Source organism: Juglans regia, chromosome 12 (assembly GCF_001411555.2).
Source record: "Juglans regia cultivar Chandler chromosome 12, Walnut 2.0, whole genome shotgun sequence".
Lineage (NCBI taxonomy): Eukaryota > Viridiplantae > Streptophyta > Magnoliopsida > Fagales > Juglandaceae > Juglans > Juglans regia.
The window spans coordinates 19,798,761-19,824,538 of record NC_049912.1 but is presented as its reverse complement, the minus strand read 5'-3'; the positions used below and the strand labels follow the sequence as shown (position 1 = coordinate 19,824,538).

Below are 25,778 nucleotides of genomic sequence, written 5' to 3'. Positions count from 1 at the left end.
CCCTAATTTAATTCCAGCACTTGTAATCTTTTTAAATTCCAGCTTGTATAATTGCAATACCCATACTAATTGATGAATGTAGATGATGTACGAGACCCCACATTGCTAATGAGAGGGAAGTTCTTGCTCTTTATAATGATTCCAACGTGGCTCTAATTGTACCATTGACAAGTTCTTTTATAGTATAGACCCAGATATGGCTTGGGCATCTTTTGGGGCATTACAAATAGTATAAGAGCCTATTCCAACTAGAAATAGGAGACTTGAACAGTGCCACCTATGATGGAATGGCCCAACGAAGACATTGGGAATTTAAGGGAAAGAGATTGTGATACCCACATATTGTCTGATGAGTGTAGGTAGTTTATGGGATTTCACATTGCTTGAGAGGAAGAAATTCTTGCTCTTTATAATAATTTCAATGGGGCTCCAATTGTACCATTGACTAGTCTTTTTGTGAGCATAAGCTCATATGTGGCTTGAATCTCTCTCAAGGTGTAACAATAACTCCAATACCTTCCTCTGACGAGATTCAACCTCAGCCATGGGCTTCTTCTGTTCACAGAATCACAGTGCCTAGAGCAACCCCACATCTTTGGTTTTCTTGCCTTTATGCCAAACCCCACTTCTTCTCATAGCTAGGACTTGCTTAAAATTAGAAAAAAAGAAACATACCATAATATTTCAGAAAAAATTTCCAGCTTTACAACCAATAGACCATCAATACTTCGACAAAAAGTACGGATATTATAGTTCAAAACAAATAAGTAGGGAGAGATGAGCCAAATACAGGTTCAGAAACCATCATAGGAAACCTTAAGAGCACATTTGCTTAGCAGAAAACCTCACTAGAAGGGAGATGATATTTATTAGTAGGCGGTATGTATGTCAAAGCTTTAGATTTATAAGAAACGCCAATTGATAATTGATCCTAATGCAAACGAGAATCAATATTTGTTAGTCCATATCAGAGAAGAATCTAGAGCAAGAGTAAAGACTGGACCCATTCAACTACAAATGTCAGAAAATAATACAAAGTATGAGCACTTTTGCAGAGGGAAAGTGCATGGTAAAATGAATTGAATCCCTAAAAAAATGATTTGAAGAGGGCCTAAACTGAATGGAAGTGTGTAACAGGAGTAGATCGACTTCTAGTAGTTCTTTTTATCATTACTTACTGTGAAAACTTCCCATCTACCAGCTTGAAACGTGAAATATCATATATCCATATAGGCGTGCCTTCCCATATCTGAACAAGATAAAAGGATCAATCAGCAAACATAAAAAGGTGTAAAAACCTCAAGGAGATTTGTTTTATAAGCAAGAATTTTAGTGATAAGAATCTAGGCAAAGCTCAAGTACACAAGACGCATACAAGAGGAGTAAAAACCTCAAGGAGAATAGAGAAAATGGAAACCTTTATTTTATAAGCGATCAAAGAAAATAAAAACTTACATCCCACACAATGGTTTTTCCATCATAACCAGCGCTCATAGCTATCCGTGGATTGAAGGGATGAACATCCAAAACATATGTCTATCAAAAGCAAAGTTGTCACAATCAGAATTTATAACTTGATGCATCCTCAGAGTGGACGGCAGCGGCGCAAGCCATCAAAACATGTTGGGGACCAGTGACAGCAATACGAAGTTTGTTGGTTTGAAAGAGCATCAGATTATAATATGCCCCCACTTTGGAAGGCTATGCAAATTGTGCCAGGCACAAGTGGAATTGTGCCAGGCACAAGTGGACCTTATCAGGTTGGCAAACATGTCTATAGCATACCAATCAGCCAGTTACTCTAAAGAGATTAGGCTAACAGAGAGTGCTGTATCTCAATTGTATGTTCTTACACTTCCCGTCACATTGGTATTATTAAACATGATGCAAAAGGAGAATCTAATAAACATTTGTGAGTATTAAAAACTAGGCAAAGGGGCAGCACACAAGGCACTCAATCCTCATATATACAACAATATCAAGTAAATGAGTATTCAACATGTTAAGTCCTCTTGACTTGCGGACAAGGAAAAAAGGCATAAAAATGATCACTTCCTCTATCTGTATGCAAGATACAATAACAAGAAATATGGGAACAGCTTCACTACCAAAAGATTAACCCACTTACAGATTCAGTATGACCCGTCAAAGAATGTACTAAGCTGCCATCAGCAGCATTCCAAACACATATTCTGCAATCTGCATCACAAAATAAATATTATGTGGTTAAAAATCACAACCTATGCCTCCACAAAAAAGCAACCGAGAGTATATTGCTGCTTACTCCTATTTTATTTTACAAGGTAATCAAACAAAAAGGCTTGAGAATTTTACATTTGCAGACATGCATATGAGACTAAAAATGTAATACAAAAAATGCTTCATCTCAAGCTACAAAGAAGAAAAAAAGAGTTACAATTAAATATTGGAAATAATCTGAGTTGAAAATGGTGACTTCCAATTATTTCAGAAGCAAAGAAGCCAGACCAATAAGGCCTCACATTTATGATAAAAGGAATCCAAACAGAGAATAAGAAAAAAGCTATTCGGCATCTATCACCCACCATCTGACTCCTCCAATACCAAGAATGTCAGGTTCATCAGCTAAGAATCTAATCCTCAAGGTGGTGCTCAGAGAAAACAAGCCACGAACTAGACTACCCCCTTTTGAAAGGAAATTGAAAATCCTTCAACATTTTGTGCTAATTCCCACATCATATTCTGAACTAAGAATTTTCTAAAATAAGACTGCAATAGCCATCACTTCACAGGTCAAGCAGGTAAACCTGCTAACCCTGTGAATGGATATGATACATAAATCTAGTCCTGTATGACTATTATCATGAACTCAATGACCAGTGTACATTATATTCCCATTCTCCTTAAAGTTCATGATCATGTTAATAATGACATCCCTCTAGCTTTGTAGCCCAAAAAGTCTAGAACTGAAGGTCACAACTAACACTATCATGCACCCTTTTCCTGAAATATATAACTCATTAAGAAATCTATTTTCAATTCACTCATTGTTAGTTAATGCTAACAGCAGTCACCCATTGAAGCAAGTCAATTTCACTTAAAACTGCAAAGGGGCACAACACAAGTACACAGGAAGTCTACATGAGAGTACCCAACTAGGGAGAAGACAAAGGAATTTATAGATTTAGGAAAGTAACAAAGCAAGGAGTCGGGGACTATTGTAAGCAACCATCCAATTGTAAAAGGTCTTAAGCATGGTGGCTTCTAAATCTTTTTTTTATCGCTAAATAAGATTTTATTGATCATAAGGATAGGCAAAAGCCCAACTACACAGGTCATATACAAGAGCAATGCCTAGGAGTGGTGCTCTAGTGATACAAGAAATTCATGAATGTTCATGCCATTTAAATCAGTTGCAATTGACCAATGGAACAAAGTATTAAAAAAGTTCTAAGTTCATCCATTGACTACTCATGATCTTCAAAACTTCTCTCGTACCTCTTCCTCCAAAGACACCAATCACACCACCATAGGCAGATCGGAACCATCTTCCAAATTGTGGCAATCTGAGAAGTGCTTTGGAGGCCTCTCTATGAAGCTAAGTGGTCGACCACCCTTCTTGGCATCACTCAAACTACACCCATTGTGATACCTTATATGATAAGGATAAAAGTAGGTGGTGAATGAGATTTCATATTGCTTGGAAAGGAAAAGTTCTTGCTCTTTGCCTTTATAAGGTTCCAATGGAGCTCCAATTTTATCATTAACTAGTTATTTTGGAGTATAGGTCATGTGGTTTGAGCCTTCTATTTGAGCGTTACAAATGGTATCAGAGTCTATCCCAACCAGAAATGTGGGACTTGAGTCATGCCACCTACAACAGACAGGCCTGATGAGGACATCAGGAATTTAAGAGAGGGACATTATGATACCCCATATGATAAGGATAAGGCTAAGTAGTGAATGAAATCTCACATTGCTTGAGAAGGAAAAGTTCTTGCTCTTTACTCTTTATAAGGTTCCAATGGGGCTCTAGTTGTATCATTGACTAGTCCTTTTGGAGTATAGGTCATGTGGTTTAGGCCTTCCATTGGGGCGTTACACCCACCCTAGCAAAAATGTCATTCCATAATGTTGTGGCAATTTCACAATGTATTAGTAGATAATCAACAGATTCCCCACTCATTTTACACAAATACCAATCCAAGACTATGATCTATTGCTTCATTAGGTTGTCAATAGTGAGAATCTTCCTCAAGGAAGCTGTCCGTACAAACAAGGTTGCCTTTAAGAGAGCCTTTGTCTTACAAATACTCTTCCATGGGAGTGGATTTGCATTTTGCTTATAGATGGATTGATAGAAGGAACGGACTATGAACTTCCCATTTGCCAAGGGGCACCAAAAAAGCTTGTCTTCACCTCCCCCCCTTATAGGAACAGAATAGACTAGATTATAAAATTCAGAGATTGCATAGACTTGCCAATCTTGAGCAGCTCTAAAAAAGTTGACATTCCATTGGGGAGTGCCATTAGGTTGGTGTAGGAGGTCCGCAATTGAGGCTTCCATCATTCTCTCTTCTATACCATATAAGTCTAGACAAGCTTCCTTGAGTGCCCTTTCACCACACCATATGACATGCCAGAATTTGATTCGAGACCCATCACCCACCTCAAAACGGGTATAACTAAAAAATGTAGTCTATCCTCTTCTAATTCTTCTAATGTGCTTCCAAAGCCCCCCCCCCCCCAAACCCAATATGGTCCACTCACCTCGTTCAAGCACCAACCTCCCCATGCTCTACCAATACTTTGAGTGTTCTCCACAAGGCTCCCTGCTTTTTGGGATATCTCCATAGCCATTTTGCCCAACTAAGCCTTATTAAAAAGCTGCAAATTTCGGATACCCAGACCTCTTGAAATTAGGGAACAAACGGTGGCCACCAGATGAAATTCCCCCCGGCCCCCCGAAATCTTACTGAATTTTCTCCATATGGTAAGCCACCTTTGATGGAAATGAAAATAATAAGAGGAAATAGGTGTAAGTTCGAGAGCATACTTTTAATACGTGTGACTACCACTTTTGGATAAGTACATCCGCTTTCAACTAGCAACTTTCCGCTCCATTTTTCTAGGGCATCATCCCAAATAAAGATCGATTTGTATTGAGCCAATGGAAGGCCATGATATTTCATTGGTAAATGAGATATCTTACATTCCAAGATGGAAGCCATACTATTCACATTATGCACTTGCCCCACTGGAACTACGTTTGATTTTCCCAAGTTCACCCTTAATCCAAAAACGACTTTGAAGCACAAAAGAAGAGCCTACAATGCAAGGATGTGTTCATGGCTGGCCTTCAAATATCAAGGTATCATTAGCGAATAAGAGATGAGATATATTAAGAGAGTCAATATTTGCCTCCCCCACTGAGAAGCCGAAAAAAAACCACCCTCCACAACGCCGGAGATCATTTTGCTAAATGCTTCCATTATGAAAACAAATAATGGAGATAGGGGATCACCTTGTCTCAATCCCCATGAGCTTTGAGAGAAACCTCATGGTGTGCTATTAATCAAGATAGAGAAGCTTGCTTCAGAGATGCAATGTTAGATCCATGAGCACCATTTCACCCCCAAAGCCGTATCTCTCAAGCATATAGAGTAAGAAGCTCCAACTGACTCGATCATAGGCATTTTCCATATCTAGTTTGCAAAGAAGCCCCAAGTCTCCCGACTTGAGTATACTATCCAAGCATTCATTGACAATAAGCACCGCATCGAGTATTACCCTCCCCTTTACTAAGGCATTTTGGGGCTTTGATATTACTTTCTCCACCACCATGCTTAACCTATCCGTCAAAACTTTTGAGATGATTTTGTACATCTCACTGACCAAGCTAATAGGGCAATAATCTTTAACCTCAACCACACACAATTTTTTGGAATGAGAGCAATAAAGGTTGCATTGAAGCTTTTTTTGAACCTTCCATTTTCATGGAATTTTTGAAAGACCCCATGATATCACCCTTGATCACTTCCCAACAAGCATGAAAGAACGCCATGGTAAAGCCATCCTTCTTTCTTTCTTTCTTTTGCTAGGTAAACGATTATATTATATTAATAAGAATAGGGCTTAGCCTAGGTACATAGGGGGTATACAAGAGATAACACCTATTTAAGAAGAAGAAATAAAATTAAGAAAATCTAGGCCATTGAAATCTATAGCTTTAGCCCAAAGAAACAGAGTTCTAACAAACAGTCATCTAATCTCCTCCAATCAACGCCGTCTTCGAACACCCTGTCATTTCACTCCTACCAAATGCACCATAGAATACAAATAGAAATCATCTTTCACACAGCTGAGATTTGTGGAACACTGCCTATATTTGACCAACATGCCAGAAGTTCGACCACTGTTGCAGGCATAACCCAGGCTAGCTCTACCCGTTTGAATACATCGACCCATAACGCTCTAAGGTAAGTCCATCTAATCTCAGTCGCCAAGAAAATTGTTCCGATATAGTCACCCCATCTACCAACAATGTCTCTATGGCTTTGTTCCTCCTATGTAGTTAGCCACCCGATGAAAGAACTTGGTACATTCATTCCCCTCCTTCAACCATAGGGCTCTCAATTTTTATCTAAGATATCTCTTCTAAGAGAGAAACCTGCTCAAGTTCTACAGACACTTAAGTTTTGCAAACCCTTTCCAATTCTATCAATTCCCTTTCCTCCACTATATTCTCCAATCCCTTAAGCTCCTCCAAGAGTGAATTCTTCTGGCCTTCCACATTGCCAAACACCTGTTCATTCCAGCTCTCCAAATCTTTTTCCAGTGCCTTCAATTTGCATGCCAAAATATAACTTGGATTTCCTTGGAATTGATAGGAAGTCCACAACTAGTTGACTCAGTCAATAAAGCCTATGATTTCAGTCACATGTTCTCAAATTTGAAGTACCTTGGACCACTGTGTATTCCTCCACAGTCAAGAAGGATGGGAAAGTGGTCTAAACATAGTTGGGAAAGAGGCTTGTGAATAAGATTAGGAAAATGGGTTTCCCAATCAGAAGAGACCAAGAATCTATCAACCCACAACCAAGAAGGATGTTCACGGTTGCTTGACCAAGTGAAGGAACCACCTGCAAAAGGAATATCTAATAGATCTTGGTCAGAAATGAAGTTAGAAAAGTCTACCATTGCTGAATTGTAGTTGGAACCACCCAATCTTTCAATCGGGAAACGAGTGACATTGAAGTCGCCACCAATACACCAAGGCATATCCCAGATACTATAAAACCCGGCCAACTCATCCCATAATAGTCTACTTGCATGATCTATGTTAGGACCATAAACACCTACAACAGCCCATTGGAAACCACCCTCAATATTCTTAAACAAGCAAGCCCACCGTGAAATCTTCCATGCCATCCTCTACTTTGTCCACCACCTGTTTGTCCCACATCACTAGAATGCCCCCTGAGGCTCTATTGGAGGGTAAATAGTGCCAACCCACCTGATTACATGCCCATAAACTCCTAATTATGCTTAAAGGGATAAACTCCAATTTTGTTTCTTGTAAACATATAATATCGCCTCGCCACTTGTGGAGTTGATTTCTGATTGAGAGGCACTTCTCATTCAGCCCCATTACATTCCATGAAATGATTTTTGGCTTCATGGTACAACCTCCATTGCCCTGCCCATCACTCTCCCACGGTTCGTACTCCGCCTCTTGCCCCATCATTAATTGTCCAGTTAAGCCATTTTAAATCCCTAGCTTTTTTCTTAGCTTCGTTGAGCTCACCATCTAGGCTAGCATGTCTTTGTCCAGCCTCTACAGATGCAAGTAAAGCAATTGGTCTTCGAAACCATTACATACAAGCCCAACACAAAGTTGAATCTCCTTAACTTGTGGAGGACCCATTCCGAAGCTTGGGTATCATTCGGGTGTAAAGAGTTCAAAAGGGTAGGTGTCTCCCAGAATTCTCCATTGCTACCCATGGATCTCGACTGGAGTAATAATGGAACATCTTCCTTCACCAGCTCAGAACTTGAAACTTGCCAGTGCTCCCTCCCAGCCCCATCAGAATCGTACAAAGCACCCATGGAAGTCTCAATCCCTACAGTGACCATTTCGCAGTCCCCGGCTTCATTAGAAGCCTTCTTGGAGCTGAAGCCCACCTTTAATAGACGTTTTGACCCACTCTAAGGAGTCACAAGTGAGGTCGCATCATTTGTGTCGATTTCGTCTACATTTTCTCGCTCCAAGACAGGTACAATTTCCTTGGTTATCACTATTGCCATCACCACCACAATGTTGGCAAGGATGTCACCCACCGGATCGCCCTCCTCCGTTTTGTGTCATCACCGTCCTCTCACAATCTTAAAATTATGGGCATTACACTCCATCCAGATATTAATATACCACATTTAAGCAGAAGGGGGACATTTAGGAGATGGATGTCTTCAGTGAATTCTTTAATTTGTTATATTCCACTAGATTGAGAAAAGGAGGTGAAGACAAGATTTGTTGGGCCCATCCAAGAGAGGGGTGTTCAAGCTTCGTTCTTTCTATAATGAAATATATCATGTAAGAGCATTTGGCGAAACAAAGGTTTTATTGAAAGCAGCGTGTTTTGCCTAGATATCATTTAAGGAAGAGATGTATAGTCATTATCAACTGGTGTTTCACGTGTGAGAGAAGCAAGGAGTCTATTGATCATTTTCTACTTCATTGTGATATTGCAAGCGCATTATGGAGTAAGTTTTTTTTAGTTGGGTTGGATTGGCTTGGGTCAAGCCTAAAAGAATCACATACATTTTTTTATTCTTGGAGACGACTGGGTGGCAACCTACAAATTGCAGCAATGTGAAAGATGGTCCCTATTTCCCTCATTTATCCTATTTGGAATGAAATAAATGATAGAACCTTTGAGGATTGTGAGCAGACAATGAAGGAGCTCAAGAATTTATTTATCCACACTCTTTTCCTTTGGACCACATCTATAGACTTTAACGGATTGAGCATACATGAATTTTTAGCATCCATGTATGCTTCTTGTGTAATTAGGTCACCATCTATGCGCTCATAAAAAAGAACTTATAGCCTATTTGAAAAAAACAAAAACAGAAGGGAGCCCATTTGCCAATATAGTGGAAAGGATAAAGCCAGAACATTAAAAGAAATACATTAGAAAAATCAGTGAGCAAGTTACCCATGATAGCAGCAAGGACAAATCGATTGTCTAGGCTCCAAACAATCATATTAACACCACGAGGAGTTGGAAGCATTATTTGACGAGGACCCCCTCGTGGAGGTTGAGGTGGCACTGGCGGAGGTGGAACTTTGAGATGGTAAGCTTTTGTCCATCGACCAGCTTTGCCCTGCAACAAAATAATAGAAATACAATTTTCTATCTAACAAAAACATGAGGTAATCTTTTACCCAAAATGAAAAGGCCAAATTTAACTTCATAGTTGAGAAATCAATTATGGCACTGGTTACCTTAGAACAAAAGTTCTTCAGGAGCAAAAAATGAGAGAAAGGCTACAAGACCTATAAAGTCAGAAGCCATAATTGACCAGAGCTTACATGTGATCTATGCGATCTGGGAATCCAAATAATTGCACTGCCATCACGAGAACAGGTAACTATGTTGTCGTGAGTGAACCTGGAAACAATACAGATAAGGTAAGTATCTTTTAGATATCCCTAACATGAAATGTTTAAAAAGGCAGCTGAAGGGAGAGAATAAGAAAGAAGTATAGGCCAGATAACATGCTACTTTTAACTCCCTGCCCCCATCCCTAATGAGCAAAGAAAACAGAGAAACAAAGAAACACACCAGAAGTTCCTAAATTTTGGAATATCATCTTCCTTTGAGGTCTCAGACATAGATAACCTGGATGCTACAGCACATCCACTGCAAAGATATGGAGTAACATATTATCAATATGCCGAAGTTGGTCAATAATACTGGCAACATACCAGGCCAAACTAACCTAAATTGTATGTAATTGACGTCATTCTCATGGCCTGATAACACATCTATCTCATGATTTGGTTGGTCTGAATCATCCACATTGGGTTTACAAGCATTCCACACCTGCAAGCATATCATTCTTTAAATAGAAACTTTTATATCTTTAGCTGGACTTCACTCTGTGAACTAATGCAGTGGAAAACTAAAAGTTGGGCTGAACATTGACTAAAGAAAGAGGAAAAGGGACAAATAATACAGGGTAACTCAGAAAAGATAAATTTGACCTACCCTCGCAAGTGTGTCAGAGCTACCAGTGACAAAGACAGTTCCATTAGCATTAAATGCACAACAAAAAATTTGATGTCTCTGTCGAACAATACTTGAGGATGGACCATTGTTTTTTCCTGCAGCCAATCAGAAGTTCAGATTTACCTATTTAGCTCGATGAATCAGTCAATCAATCAGAAGGGCGGTAAAAAACCAACTAACCAGCTGCAGAATCTGAAGGCCTTGGAACATATATCCTTGGACTCAACTGGGAATACCTAGCATCCCATATCCTACATGTTCCATCATCAGACGACCTGCAGATGAAAATGATACACAATCTTGTTGAATTACATTAAAAAAAAAAAATTAAAACAGAAAAAATACAAAGCAAAAATTCTTTCCTTCATAACAAATGAATGGTTAACAGTAAAACTCTCCATAACTAATTAAATTTATAATTGAATCTCTTTAAAATCAAAGTTACAAAGCTTAGTTCCACCTATATAAATAAAAAACAAATGTAGGACTTGGCACTCTTCTTTAACACTTTATGTAAATGGTTGTTTGTAATAGATTTTAATAGAACAAGTATTCATGATTTTCTTGTATTGGTTGTTAATCATGCTTAGGCATCTCTATACCAATGATCAAGAAAAGTATTTATTACTTATCAAATAAAAAAAATCCAACCTAGGTGGGATTCGGGACATACAATCTCCCCACCACCCAAAATTTTAAATCCTTGACACACTAGTTTCCCATGATTCATGAATACCTAGTATTACTAGGTTGACTCTGATATCATTTGTAATTACCAACATTTATTATAGCGTGCTTAAGCGCAAAGTGCCAATGTTGAAGTGTTTTGCTTACCAAAAGCTAAGTACATTTACAAAAGTGCTTTTTTGCTATTTTTTTAACTTAAAGCACAAAAAGAAATTTTAAAAAATTATATAAAAATCACTTCAAGACCCAAAAAATGATGAAAACAAATATTATTAAGTATTTAGTTAATATTAAAGATCATTTACGTACCATGGCGCCACATATTGACATATGTGATGCATATGCTTTGAAACCAACATAATTGTCCAAGTTGGCTTTCTAGATGGAATAGTATTTGATTGCTTATGTTAGCAACTTAGCATAGAAGTCAATACCAACATGTTGAGAGCTTTTTCCGCCATGGCCTTTTCAGAATATTTTGATTCAACCATGTACTTTGATTTGAATCTTGATAATGGCTATCAAATATCATCATAGATGTGTATATTTTACCAAGTCGAAGAGAATTATAGAATAATCTATGTTGACATGATATGTAATTAGATGATTACTTGATAGTCACATTGTATACTACTCTAATAAATTGAGCTAATAAGTTAAACATATATTACCATCTTGCTTTTCAAGCCACCACTATGGATGGTGGCTCAATGGTTCATGGGTTACTCCCAAGTGGTTTGGCATGTACTAGATCCTGGATTCGCAATCCATCAGTTATAACTATTAGTAGTGGCCGTCGAAAGATTCATTGAATTCCCTAGTGGGGTTAGGCCCTAGGGTTTAAGCTATGACTCTAATCTAAGTTAAGGGAGCACCTGCTTCCCGCCATCTAGGCCCCTCCTATCTGGTTTCCAACGGGTAGGATGCTATTATGGTTACACCCAAGTAGATAAACCACCTCCGATTGGCCCTTCTTAACCTTTTTATTCAGCAAAAAAAAAATAATAATAAAAAACTTGTTTTTCAAACCTTTTGTTATTGTATTTTGGGGATGCTTTTGTAAATGCACCGAACTTTTAAAAATGTGTACTTTACTTCAATCAGACGCGCGATTGCACTTTGCACCTAAGGTGTAGGTAACATTTGGGTTTTAAGTACACCTAATGCTTTCACCAACACTGGAAATGACCAATGAAGTGCTAGCCACATATGCACTTATACTCTAAAAGGATTAGAGAAAGTTATGATTGAAGCTCCTTGGAATTGATGTGGGATTTTTCTCATATAATTCAATTATAATTGACCCATCCAATGTGGGGCCCGGGCATTACATCTACCCTTCAGCACTTTACTATTGCACCAAACAATAGCCCCTTTTTAAAAATAAAAATAACTGGAAAATGGTGGGAGTGATCCAGGAAAATTATACAAAGATAGCTAATAGGATTTAGCTGATTCTGTATTGTGCAAGGGATTGAAAACCACTTTTAGGGCTTCTATATCAACTCCAAAAAAAGGGAATCGGTTTATAGCACCCAATAACAACAGCTATAACATTTCACATTGTAACTGCTATGCTTTAGCGTGTGCTGAAGAAGAGTCCAAGAAGCCATCCAAAACCAAGCTAACAGATTAGATCTAAGTCATTTTTACTCCTTCAGTAGCGGATTGGATTATGCCTAAAGTTAACGAGATTCAGCAGTTCGTGAGAATTTCACATGGAGGATGTGAAGAATAATTTAAAGAACTAATTACTGCGATCGAAGCAAGCCGCGCACTTGAAACCAAATCAAGTTTCAAGAAAAACAGGGAGTTACAATGTCTTTTTTCGGCAATCAACTACGACGCTAAGGGTGGTAGCTCAACTAGAGGGAAGTCTAAAGGGAGGGCATTGTGAAAACGGGAAACAAGGGGTTGGGGTGGGGTTTTTTGGGTAGAGTTTTAGTTTTACGGGAAGCAAAGGGTTGGGGTCAGGCTTGGTGTATTTTGGGTTGTTTTTTACGGGCTTTTTGGGTTATTAGGGGTTTTCTATTATGGGCAAGGTGTCCTCTTGTATACATTCAGTGTATTTGGTTATTCCTTTTGATATATATATAATATTTTTACTTCATCAAAAAAAAAAAATTTACTCCTTCAGTGTGAATCCCCTACTGGTCTAAATTGTCAATGTAGTCAATAATCAAATTTGCAAAACAAAAATGAAGATCTACAACAATATATAATCAAGATTTTAAAACAAAGAGAACTGTTGTGAACAAAGTCATACATGAGACCACAAAAAACTAACAGTGGCACACACACAAATGAAATCTGCCTTACGATAGAAGGTGATAAACTGAGCTAGGCTTCGGGCTAAATGCAATAGCAGTAACAGCTCCAGAATGTCCCTTCAGAACCGAGATGGGAAACCCATCTGGCAAACGCCACTGTAAAAAAATAAAAAAAATAAAAATAAAAAACAGAGCAGGCAAATAGCGAAATAATCATTAAGCATCCAAAAGCAAGAGGGGGAAGAGGGAAAAGAACCAGTTTATCTACAAATGAGAAAAACTTACAACTCGAATGGTACAATCATTTGAAGAGGATGCCACCAAAGCATTGTTGGAACTCATGGCCAAGTCCGTGATGTCACCCTTATGGGCACAAAAGAATACGTTACATATCGCAAGGCATTACAAAATCATATTAAAAACTTAGGTGAGTACTTTATGTAACAAATAAACCCCTTTGTTCTATTTTGGTTTTGCATATAAAAAAATCAATCGATGCAAAAGAGTCTGTTGTCTTATTGACCATCCATACTCACTTCATGCCCACGGCAGCTGGCCAAACAATAAGCTGTTTCCATCGACCAGATTTTTACAAGGCGATCATCTGAGCCAGTAACAACATATCTCCCAGAGCGATCAAAAATTGCTGCAGGAATCATGTAAAGGTAAACATCACCAAAAGAAATACATGCATGCGTTCCCTTATAAAAAAGGTATTAAAAATTCATTGACCTATACATAGTGGTGATCATTCAACAGAAAGTAGAAATAAGCCTAGGCCAATAAAAAGTAAGTTTACTTGATTAATGTTATCCTTTCTTTAAAAGTAGACAGAAGACTTGGGGTAGCTGGATATCTAATGAAGTGTGTGGTTCATTTGGTGTGGGTGTCTGGAAATTTATTAGGAAGGGCTGGGAGGATTTCTTTTGCAATTTCAGATTTATGGTGAGTCGAGGCACTAGGGTCAGATTTTGGTGTGATTTCTGGGCGGTCAGATTGCTCTCAAGGAGGCTTTTCCTTCTCTTTTCAAATAGCATTGTATAAGGAAGCTTCAGTTGCTGATCATACGGACATTTCAAATAGCCTGCTGCAGTGGAATGTGCCATTTATCAGAGCAGTTCAAGATTGGGAACTGGGAGATATTTCTGACTTATACAGCACCCTGTACGCATTGACTTTGGAGCATGGTGTAGAGGACAAACTGTTGTGGATTCATCCCAGAAAAAAGAACTTCTCAGCAAGGTCCTTTTATAATGCTTTGACCTCTCAATCTTCTGTTGTTTTCCCTTGGAGCATATTTGGAAAAGCAGAGTGCCTCTAAAAGTTGCTTTTTTTCGTTGGTTGGCCTCTCATGGAAAAATTCTGACCATAGACAAGCTAAGGAAGCGCGGTATTTTCATAATGGATTGGTGATTTATGTGCAAAAGGAATGGGGAATCAACAGACCATCTTCTTCTACATTGTGACGTGGCGAAGGCTCTTTGGGATGATATATTTGTAAGGCTGGATATTGTGTAGGTGATGCCGAAGAGGCTGGTGGATCTCTTGGCTCGTTGGAGTGGAGTACAGGGAAATCGTCAAGTAGCAGAGGTTTGGAAGATGGTGCCTTTATGTCTCATGTGGTGTATATGGAACGAGAGGAATGGACGTTGCTTTGAAAATAGAGAACATTCTTTTGGGGTACTTTGGGCTAAGGCCATTGTATTAGAGGGGGCTAATCTTAATGACTTGTATGCTTCTTTCTTTGCTAGTACGCTGTAATTAGGTATATTTCTCTTGTATACTACTATCTGTATACTTGGGCTTTGCCTAGTTATAATAAATTTCTTCTTTTTTTTGGATAAATTTCTTCTTACTTATAAAAAAAAAAAAAAAAGTTCTTTTTTCTTTTTTTGCAAGTAGTTATCCTTCCTCTTAAAGTGTGAGGAGAATGGAGCTTATGTTTCCACAATTCATCTTGGCAGGACCCAAGCCAAAACCAACCCGACTGAAGAAGTCACACCACCGTCAATGTCTCCACAATCTAGAAGAAGGGGGAAGTGATCAGAGCAAATTCAGTGCAACCTCTTTCGACTCATATCTGAATAATTTTATTGATAATGCGCCCCCCATTATTCCACAATGGGAAAACAGGAATAATGCCCCTCATTTTGGGAAAATAAGGAATCCATCAATTCCAGACCAAGATGGATATCTTGACTGTCAGACCATGTAAAAGATCCACTAACAAAGGAATGTCAAGAAGTCCTTGCTCAAAAATAAAATAAGAGAGAGTCTCCATCATGGAACATAGATGAGCATCACTTGATCTTTCACTAAAAAACTAAGGCTCGTTTGTTTTCGCAGATGAGATAAGACGAGTTGAGATAAGTTGAGATTAAAGTTAAAAAGTTAAATAAAGTATTATTAGAATATATTTTTTAATATTATTTTTGTTTTGGGATTTGAAAAAGTTGAATTGTTTATTTTATTTTGTATTGAAAGTTGAAAAAATTGTAATGATTAGATGAGATGAGATGTTTTCTGAAAACAAACATGGCCTTAATCTCCAATACACCACGACATATACCACCAACTACTCAAACCAGCCAGCTCCTTCCTCCCATGGAAATATACTTTTGCGATCATAGTTGGGCCCCTAGACTCTTGCAAATGCCCAATGAAAATGATATTCAACATTCCTCAAAGAACAAGCCACCGTATCTTCCTCCACACATGCACTTTCTCCACCACCCTTTGATCCCACATGAGCATGACTCCACCAAAGGCCCCTCTAGAGGACAAGTAACACCAATCAACTTGTTGGCATCCCCATAAACTTCGAACACATCTTTTTAAATATAGTTCCAGCTTAGTCTCTAGCAAGTAATGATATCTACCTTCAATTATCGTAAAAAAACTTTAAGTCTAAGCTGCCTGTCAGCATTGTTCAGGCCGCTGACATTCCAAAATAGTAATTTTGGCTTCATAAAGAAACTGTCTTCGCCCTCCCCTCATCTCTACTTTGACTATAATTACCAACTCTGGAATCATAATTATGATTATGCTTCCCTCTTGATACACTGTTCAGTTTCTCTAAATACTTTCGGTTGTTAATCAGTCTATAATATACAAGGATCATCTTCCAAATCGATCTAAATTTTGAATTTAAGTCTAAAATAAGATTGTCAATTTGGTTTGAATACCTCTTCCATTAGGTTTCTTTCATTATTTATAGAAAAGAGTTACAACGTTTGCTAGATATTTCAGCGTAATTTTAGCCCCTAGTTTCTGCCGATTTCTCTATAACATGTTACGTGTCTATACACGTTAAGTCTATTTATATTTAGCCTAATTCTCTGCTATACAATCTGAATTTCTAAAGACACTTAACGTGTATAGACACGTAACGTGTTACAGAGAAATCGGCAGAAATTAAGGGCTAAAATTACGCTGAAATGCAACCTCAGAGAAGCAACCAAAATGCAACCTAGAGAGCAACGCAGAAACAACTCAGAATTTCAGCGTAGAAAGTGCCAAGAATGAGAAAACAACTCAGAATGAGAAAACAACTCAGAATGAGAAAACACTTTTCTGAGAAAGCAACTCAGAAAGTGCCAAGAATCTCCACAAGCAACTCAGAAAGTGCCGATCGGCACCAATCAATTCAGAAAGTGGCGAAATCACCACACAAGGCCACAAGAAGAAGCCATTGCCGTAAGAAAATTTGCCAGAAATTGAAGTGCCCAACTCACAAATAGCAATGGAAATCGCACACCAAAGATTAAGAATACAGAGACTGAAATCTGAGTAGGGGGCTTTGATACCATGTCAAGTTGGTCTGAATACCTCTTCCATTAGGTTTCTTTCATTATTTATAGAAAAGAGTTACAACGTTTGCTAGATATTTCAGCGTAATTTTAGCCCTAGTTTCTGCCGATTTCTCTGTAACACGTTAAGTGTCTGTCTATACACATTAAGTCTATTTATAGTTAGCCTAATTCTCTGTTATACAATCTAAATATAGAAAGACCTAAATTATAACAAAGATGATATACCACAATATACGGAATTCCGGTGTCCCCTTAGCCTCTTGATATTTTGCATCTTTTGTACCATTGTAGATGGTTTTGCTATGGCATAACTTGCCGCACGAATAGATGGTGCACGACAATGTCTGGTGAAACCACCCCCTATTTCCCTCAAACTTAGCCCACGAACCTGATCCGCTTTCATATGAGGCCAACGCATGTAACCAGCAGGGCACTTGATATCATTATTTTTGTCATTCCTATCATCTGAAACAGGATAAGTTCAGAATAAAATATAATGGACAAACTACCATTAACAAAAAAAACGGGTGCAGATGTGGCGGCAGAATTTCTTCCAAAAACAAAAGACAACAGAACAGCCGAAATTTTGGGTCACATTAATAACTCGTAGAAATCTAAAATAAGATAGTGACTTCTAAATTTCTAATTGAAACCATAAAATACTTGCATATTTCACTGGTCAATAAATAAATAAATCCCAACTTCAATTGTTATAAGTATGATACACCACTTTATAAAGTGCATTAAGCTTAAATGAAAGTCACCTACAGCTTAGAAGTGAAAATGAACCCATCCCAAGAAGAGTAGGTACATCAGCTGCATTTGGAGCATTTCTACCACTGATGTCACATGATGTAGGAGCTGCAGTTAATAACAAGTGCTTCAAAAGCTTTACCAAGTGATCCTTTCCAATGTGAGGATACCTAAACAAGTATAAATTACAACATGAATTTAATCAGAATATTTATAGGAAAGATATAACAAAAAAGTGATCTGGTTGATCTTTGTCCTCTAATTATTACATAAGCAGGATTATTAATGTTGTAATAGGATATACATGGAAACCTGAATGTCATAATATTGAACACAACTAACAATTACACATTATGCATAACAATGAATATATTAATAGCTACTCCATAACTTAGCTAATACTGATAAGACTTGGCAAAAGTATACTGATTGTACAGGAGAGTAATAAGCACAATGCATACCTCTCCTCTAACATGGTGTAATTTAATGGAAATGACAAGCCATCATCATTCTCATCCCCACTATGTGTCCCATTCCTTGAATACCAAGCATGATATCTTCTAGGTAAGAGTTGATGTTCAAGAAGTTCATTCCAAAACTGTCCATAAGTTCTATGACATGGCCCAGCTGAAAGAAAATGCATAATAAGAAAATAAACTTCTCTGAGATCAATATCCACATCATCCTCCATTGTATGACTTGTTTCCAGATCCGCTGGTTGAGTATTCTCATGTGCTTTTCTGGAAAATCTCAATGGTTTCAGATCCTTCTGGGAATCACCAGAAGGAACATACTTCCTAAGAGCCATATTCCCTGTAAAACCTCTAAGGAATTAATTAAGAATTCACTTTTTAACCATGGAATGCAGTCACAAGTCACAACATATAGAGTAATAAACTGAGTTGAGATGAGTTGAGATGGTTTTAGATGAGTTGAATAAAATATTGTTAGAATATTATTTTTAATATTATTATTATTTTGGGATTTGAAAAAGTTGAATTGTTTATTATATTTTGTGTGGGAATTTGGAAAAATTGTAATGATGAGATGAGGTGAGTTGAAATGAGTTAAGGTGAGTTTCGAATCCAAACGGGACCTTAATATCTGCCTTCCTCACTCCTCTCTCTCCCCACTCCCCTTGAGACTTATATTTTTCAGAACATATTATGTCCAGAAATTTGTGATTATTTTAGATTTGGTCAAATTTTTTTGGTTATTCTTTGAATGAGTATTTTCGTTTTTAAACATTTTCTTGGGATTACTGAAAATTTTGATACTACATTGGTGATTAAATGCTCACCCCTTTTGAAGAGTACTCGAAGGTTTTATAAACAAAGTTTAGAAGAAATGACAGAATCTTGTACCAATAGACAAATGTCTGAAGGATATAAAATTCATAAACATTAATCATTTTTTTACTAAATTCAATTGAATTAATGCAAATATCACTATAAAAGAAGTAACATATTTTACATATAAATTGTTTTATGTGAAAATGCTTTAGCATCGCTAGACACCATACATTAGACAAATCAAGCATAAACAAGCACAATGAATTATTATTAAAGACAACTCTAATATGACACCCCCCCCCAACAAAACAGGCTAAAATGACCACTTCAAGATCATTGGTAAGATTCAAAAATCTTTAGATATATTACAAAAATCCCTCAAAAACATTTACTATAGTCTTGTATCGTAAAACCTTAGTCCCACATTGGGAATACAAATAACCCACATAGAGTGGGTGTTGTGAGGTAGTAGTGAGTGCTAAGTTCTAGATTGACTACTTACTACAAAAAAATTGGGCATTACATGTGTGCTATCTGCCAAGATTTAGGGAAGTTTTAAATTGACCAATATTTATGCGGTTCTATCATATGTGGCTAGTGTTTTCCTTGGCTCATTACATATGCATTTGTAATTCTCCAAAAAAAAAACCCAAGCCACATCTAGACTTGTAATACAAAAGGACTAGTCAATAATACAATTACAACTCCTCGGAATCATTATAAAGGACAAGAATATATCCTTCCTAGGCAATGTAAAACCCCATTTACCACCCTTCTATACTCAATATGGGTTATCAAAATCTCCCCACTTAAATGGCAATTTCATTATTGATGTGGCTCAAGTCTCACACTTCTGATTATGATTAGTTCTTATAAAAATTGCAACGACCCAAGAAAAGTCCAAGTCACATCTAGACTTATACTCCAAAAGTTTGGTCATGTTACAGTTTGAGACCCTTTGAATTATTATAAAGGTAAAGAACTTCTCTCCCTCTTAGTCAACGTAAAATCCCATTCACCACCTTTTATATTCAATGCGAGGTATTACACAATACACCATCAAACTATGACTCGTAACAACTCACAACTAACCCTAGAATTGAACTTCTTGTACCGAGTTGCCCCCAAGGCTAAAATTGGGATTAAATGGAAGGTAAAAGAAAACCTTAGACAAAAAAATAAAAAATAAAAAGAAAGATAGAAATTAGTGGCACACCATGAGAGCTGGCCATGAGCTTCCATGGTGGCCCTGAGAGCCATGATTACCAATTTTTTTAAAGTTTTTTTTAGTGAAGGACAGTTATTTTGTTTTTATTATAAATATGGGGATGATAAAATAATTTAACTTCCCATTCAATGTCCAGATTTGACTTTGGAGACAACTGAGCAAAAGAAAAATGACTTAGGCCTTGTTTGGTTATACAAATAGGGTGAGATGAGATGCCAAAATCTGTGAATAGTAGTGAACTGGTTTATGTTACGATTTTTATAGAGTTTTGGGAAAGGAGAGAGAAAAAGTTGAATAAAAAAATTATAAAGTTAAAAGAGGGTTAGAATATAATTTTTTTAATATTATTTTTGTTTGGGATTTGAAAAAGTTAAACTGTTTTTTGAGTTTTGTTTGAAAGTTTAAAAAAGTTGTAATGATTAGGTAATGAGTAAATGAAAAAATTGAAAATTTGAAAATTTGAAATTGAAAAATATTTGTATTTGAATGGTGTTTGGATGTTGAGATGAGATGGTTTGAAAGGTTTGTGAAACCAAACCAAGCCTTAGGGTCAGGTTAGAGTGTTTTTTGTAATTCAACCTTCTAAATTTTACACAAACTTCAGTTATATATACCCAATTTGAGCTACATGAGGACTTTCTCTCCGTACACTTTATCTCATCTCTTCTGCTACTCATTTCCAATGAGTATTTCTAGTGATCTTCACCACTTTTAGCATTTTTTCCAAACATTATTAGGAGGTGTAACTCTTTAAGGATGGAATGTTCAAAGGCAATCCTCATTGAGACAAAGTTATTTGAAATTTCATTTCAAGGTAGTCATTCAATACACATCATAGAGAGAGGAAGGAAGGTGACTAAAGAGCTATTACTAGGTATTCCAACAGTGACTTGGGTTGAGTAGACTCCAGAAAAATGCTCTCGATTAGACGGAAACAAGGAATTTATCAAAACACACAGCCTAGGCAGTAGTGCTTTTATTGCACAAAGGTCCTCTACTGTATATGGTAGATATCATACCATAGTTGAGTACAAAGGCGGTGGAAGGACCGGTCTCACCATCATCCCTAAAGAAGTGGAAGGTAAAGGTTGGAGAAAGATGGCTATGGAGCTTCATGAGATGTGTGGCAGTGTGAGTAAAACTGGAGGGAAGAAATATTGGGGGTTTGAAACTCTCAAACAGCAACTATGCAAAAAAGTCACAGTTACCTCTAAGACATACGCAGAGGTAGTCTCATGCCTTGCTCCAGCCATTAAAGGCGACATTGGGAGAATAGAGAAGATACCAAGAAGAGTAGGGTTTCCAAACCAGGGAATGGAGGGCAGTATTGGTATTTTGAAGGAGAAAGAAGTTACTGTTAGGGAAAAGTGCAGAGAGACGAGGTCCAATGCGCCGCAAGCCAGAAGAGTTTACGCAAGAAGGCCAGGAGGACAGAGGAGATACCGAGAAGAGTAGGGTTGCCGACCCAAGGAATGGAGGGCAATATTGGCATTTCGAAGAAGAAAGAAGTTACCATTAGGGAGAAGTGCAAAGAGAAGAGGTCTGATGTGCCACAAGCCAAAAGAGTTTACGCAAGAAGGGATGGTGGCTCTCTATTCAAGGGGTGTGGGGCATAGAAGACTTATATACAAAGCATCAAAGATGAACTGATAGACTTAAGGGAGAGGGTCTTCGGTTTAATACATAGGATAAACCAAGAAATGGGCCTGGGTTTGGGTCAGGAAAGACAAGTGGCCTGTTATGAGTCTGGTTGGACCATGGGCTCAAATGTGGGCTCAGGAGAAACAAGAAAAACATGAGCCGAGAAAGGGAAGATGAAAGCACATGACCCAACAGGCCATCCAACCCGGTGATGGCGGGTCAAACACTTAGGTCACTCTATCTTTGAAATCGGGTCCTCCTTTGGAGTTGCAAAAGAAACCATTGGAGCAAACGTTACACCGGATAGGGACAACACAGATGCAACTGACTGAGGAAGGCGAGTTGATGGTAGGTATCCAGGCCGATGAGGTGGCAATGACAGCACTGACAACAAGAACAATAGACACTGGGCTGGTTTTTTACACAGAAATCATCACTCAGGCTGTCGAAATCAACGAGAACATGCTGGCTTCTCCCTAAAAAGTGTCGTCCCTAGAAGTAGAAGGTATACTAAGCATGGGCAAGGTTCAAACATAGGATGGGATTTGTGAAGAGTATATTAAGGGGGGAAAAGGAAATCTCAAACACTGCGATGGTAGTGTTTGACTTGGTTGGGGCTGAGGGAGAGTATTGGCAGGTGTTGTGTCCTATCTATGACAAGTTGGGTGCAGTGCAAACAAGTCCCTTGGTCAGTGAAGAGATATACTGGGAAGAATCCACTCCAAAGTTTTCTCTACACCCAAGCAACAACAGCAACATCCAGGTCTCAGATTGTGTCTTACACAATGCAAAGGAGATCTAACATTGTGTGGGGATCTTGTGTGACGGCTTTGAGGACCAATTCATAGCTCTCCTTACAGCTATAGAGGCTGGACAGACTCATTCTAGGTCACTAAACTAGCACGTGTAGGCGTTGCTCTTGTATATGCCTATACACTTGGGCTCTTGCCTATCCTTATGATCAAGAAAATCTTATCTACTGGTAAAAAAAAAAAAATTACACTATATTAACAAGCTAAAGAAAATCCAAAATCTCTAAGACTTACCATCAATAAGAAAGTATATCTTGAGCTTATTGTTCAAAGTCCTAAATCTCAGCAGCATCCAAAACCAATTAGAAAATAGTGTGGGGGCGATAAATGTCAATAAGCCCAAGCAGCAATCAAAAATTTGCAGACCAGTTTATCTCTCCTAATTCAAATGAACTACAGCTCATTTTATATTTCAATAGTGAAAGACTTTTGATTTCCAACTCCATGAATTTATACAATTTATTGCTGCAAAATCTCTTAAAGTTTTATGTGATACAATCTTCGGCATGCACTACATATGCGTACATTCAAAGAAGTAAAAAGTTTAAGAAAATCATTGCTATCTATACAATTTACAAATTAAAAGAAGAAAAGAGAATCAGGAAGAATGACCTTTCGAATGTGGCACACAACTTAACCAATTGGGCAATCCCGGAAAACCCAAAACTTTCTGTTACTCTTTTGCAACTCTGACCTCCAAGAACTCATAATGCATTATCTGTGGCACTGGAAGAGAAACCCTAAAGTCAGTTTTATGTATGCATCTTGGCCTAATACGATATTATTGGACAAATAAATTCAACATAAATCAAACACATGCAGCACAAACGTTATTGAAATATCCCAAAACTTATAAAAACGTTAATGGATTTAACAAACGCTACTACGGAAACAGGTTACCTTCAATGGAGATGGTTTCGGGGGGACGGACGAAACGAAGAGCTTGGTTTCTGGGGGGAGGCTTATACTCTGGTTTCTTTTGCGCCCCCCCGGCGGGGTGGGGGGATGGATAATGGTGAATTGGTTGGGGAGGGGTGGTCGAGAGGTGTTGCAGAGTTGCGAGAATGGTGAATGCAGGATCGAAGAAGAGAACGAAGAGTGAAAAGCACGCGCGTAGATAAGGAATTTGTGTTTTTTTTTTTAGATTCTGGGAGGGAGCGCTGTGTGTCAGGCTTTGTTCTTCGGACTTTCTGGTCTCTCCACAGAGAAGCAGAGAGAGAACGAACAGAGACGACGCGGAAACGAAGCGTTTTGAACCTTCACTGCGACCCTTCCTGTGAAGATGCTTGAGGACGAAAAAAAAAAGTTAAATAAATAAATAAAAATAAATGACCCTACGAAAAAAGTTTCGATAATCTGCCGGCGGTGCGCACGCCGCACGCAGCTTAACGTCACGTGCGTAGACTGCACGAAGTAAAACGACGACGTGCATTAGCCCCAGGCCACCACCACCATATCAAGAAGTGGCCAATGACTCAATTTTGTAGTAGTTCTTATTTTTAAGTTTTAATAATATTTGTATCGTGGATGTATGTTTGGTATTTTTGTGAGTTTATAGTAAAAATAATAGAAAAAATCTATTTAGAAGTCTTTATTTTTAACACATCTAACACACTGCTAATGTGAAAGTTTTCTACGTCAACAATGTTAAAAAATTATTGGTATTTTTTATTTTTTATTTTTAAATTGTAATGGGTCTCATTATTAAGGGGTGTGCTAATGCACTAATTTGTAGCAAAATTCAAAATAATAATGTGCCAAAATTTTAGTAGAAGAACCTGGTTTGACACCAAGTTTTGATTGATATTTTCCAAGTTATTTATATATAACTGGAAAAGATGGGCTGGATTCTAACAAAAACTTCATAGCAATTGCTACTGTAGCGTAAGTTTTGTCTTTTAAAGAAAAATGTGAAGCCAAAATGCTTTGTATTCAATGCCTTATGTATATTATGTTGGTTTTTAAATTTAGAAATGATTAAAATATTTTATGTAAAGTAAAATTAATGTGAACTATTATTATTGTTCAATGTATCAATTCAGTTATCTAGATTTAAATAAAAATGTGTCTTGGTAATTTGAACCAATGTACATCTCTTGGGGATATGAGTCTTAACCGCTTGCCAACCAAACAAATAGTTGTATTCTTTGGTGAATTAGAAACATTTTCAATGTATTCTCTAATATTTATGACTTCTCAAAAGTACTCCTTCATTTTAATTGTAACTTTTCACAAATACTCTTTCATTTATATAAGTTGTGACTTTTCATAAATATAATTTCATTCTAGTTGTGAATTTTCACAATGCCCTTTCATTCTCTATAAGTAGGGAAACTCACTCACAAATTCATTCATTTCAAATTCTCTACAAAAATTAGAGAAACACTTCCTCATTATTTTTGTTTTTCTTTCTTTGGGCTTTGGTTATTTTATATCGGATTCGAAAATCTCTTTTTGTGTGCACCAACGAGAAGATTAATGGGAATTGACGTTGTTGTATCTTAGAAGTATACTGACAAAAAGCCTAGTGCATGTTTAAATTTGGAGGCAGTAGAATCTACTCTAAAGAAAGCGTCTATCACAACGTGCCTCAACACCGGATTCTCTCTTTCTAATTTGTTCTTATTATTTTACATATTCTCTAATTTACAAAACATTTCAAAATATTTAGCAACAATCTTAGAGTAGAATATCTTTGTTAAACTAGATGTGTGCTTTAATTGATTGGTTGTCACCATGACTTCAAACGAACCTATTGCACCGAAGAAATTTAGAGGAGTCAGTTTTAAGCGTTGACTAGAAAAAATGAAAATCTTTCTTACAATACTTGGATTATATTTTGTTTTTGAAAATGATCATCATTCTGATGATTTTGAGCCCACATGTACTATTGAATTGCAAACATATGCAGAAAAAGATAATTTGTGTAGATATATAATTATAAATCATTTAAGTGATACACTTTTTTATGTTTACGTACACATTAAATCTGCCAAAGATATTCTTGAT

The 25,778-nt window shown here is 37.4% G+C and overlaps 1 protein-coding gene across 3 annotated transcripts in view; it reads right to left on the bottom strand.

The window, feature by feature from the left end:
• LOC108994787 (bromodomain and WD repeat-containing protein 1-like) overlaps positions 1-24,039 on the bottom strand; it is a 32,105-nt gene extending 8,066 nt beyond the window's left edge. For 2 of the 3 annotated variants that reach the window (XM_018970138.2, XM_018970140.2), the window contains exons 1-17: positions 23,670-24,039; positions 23,382-23,495; positions 18,258-18,609; positions 17,812-17,966; positions 17,269-17,508; positions 13,768-13,877; positions 13,517-13,594; positions 13,281-13,387; positions 10,455-10,549; positions 10,254-10,369; positions 9,985-10,088; positions 9,828-9,905; positions 9,575-9,653; positions 9,198-9,366; positions 2,129-2,199; positions 1,456-1,536; positions 1,179-1,249 (exon numbers count right to left, since the gene is read on the bottom strand). In XM_018970138.2, coding sequence (XP_018825683.1) covers positions 1,179-1,249; positions 1,456-1,536; positions 2,129-2,199; positions 9,198-9,366; positions 9,575-9,653; positions 9,828-9,905; positions 9,985-10,088; positions 10,254-10,369; positions 10,455-10,549; positions 13,281-13,387; positions 13,517-13,594; positions 13,768-13,877; positions 17,269-17,508; positions 17,812-17,966; positions 18,258-18,604 — 1,901 coding nt within the window. In that variant the 5' untranslated portion in view covers positions 18,605-18,609; positions 23,382-23,495; positions 23,670-24,039. Of the gene's footprint in view, positions 1-1,178; positions 1,250-1,455; positions 1,537-2,128; positions 2,200-9,197; positions 9,367-9,574; positions 9,654-9,827; positions 9,906-9,984; positions 10,089-10,253; positions 10,370-10,454; positions 10,550-13,280; positions 13,388-13,516; positions 13,595-13,767; positions 13,878-17,268; positions 17,509-17,811; positions 17,967-18,257; positions 18,610-23,381; positions 23,496-23,669 lie in introns of those variants that run through there. The other variant, XM_018970142.2, reaches the window with a different exon arrangement.
• Between the last annotated feature and the right edge of the window lie 1,739 nt (positions 24,040-25,778).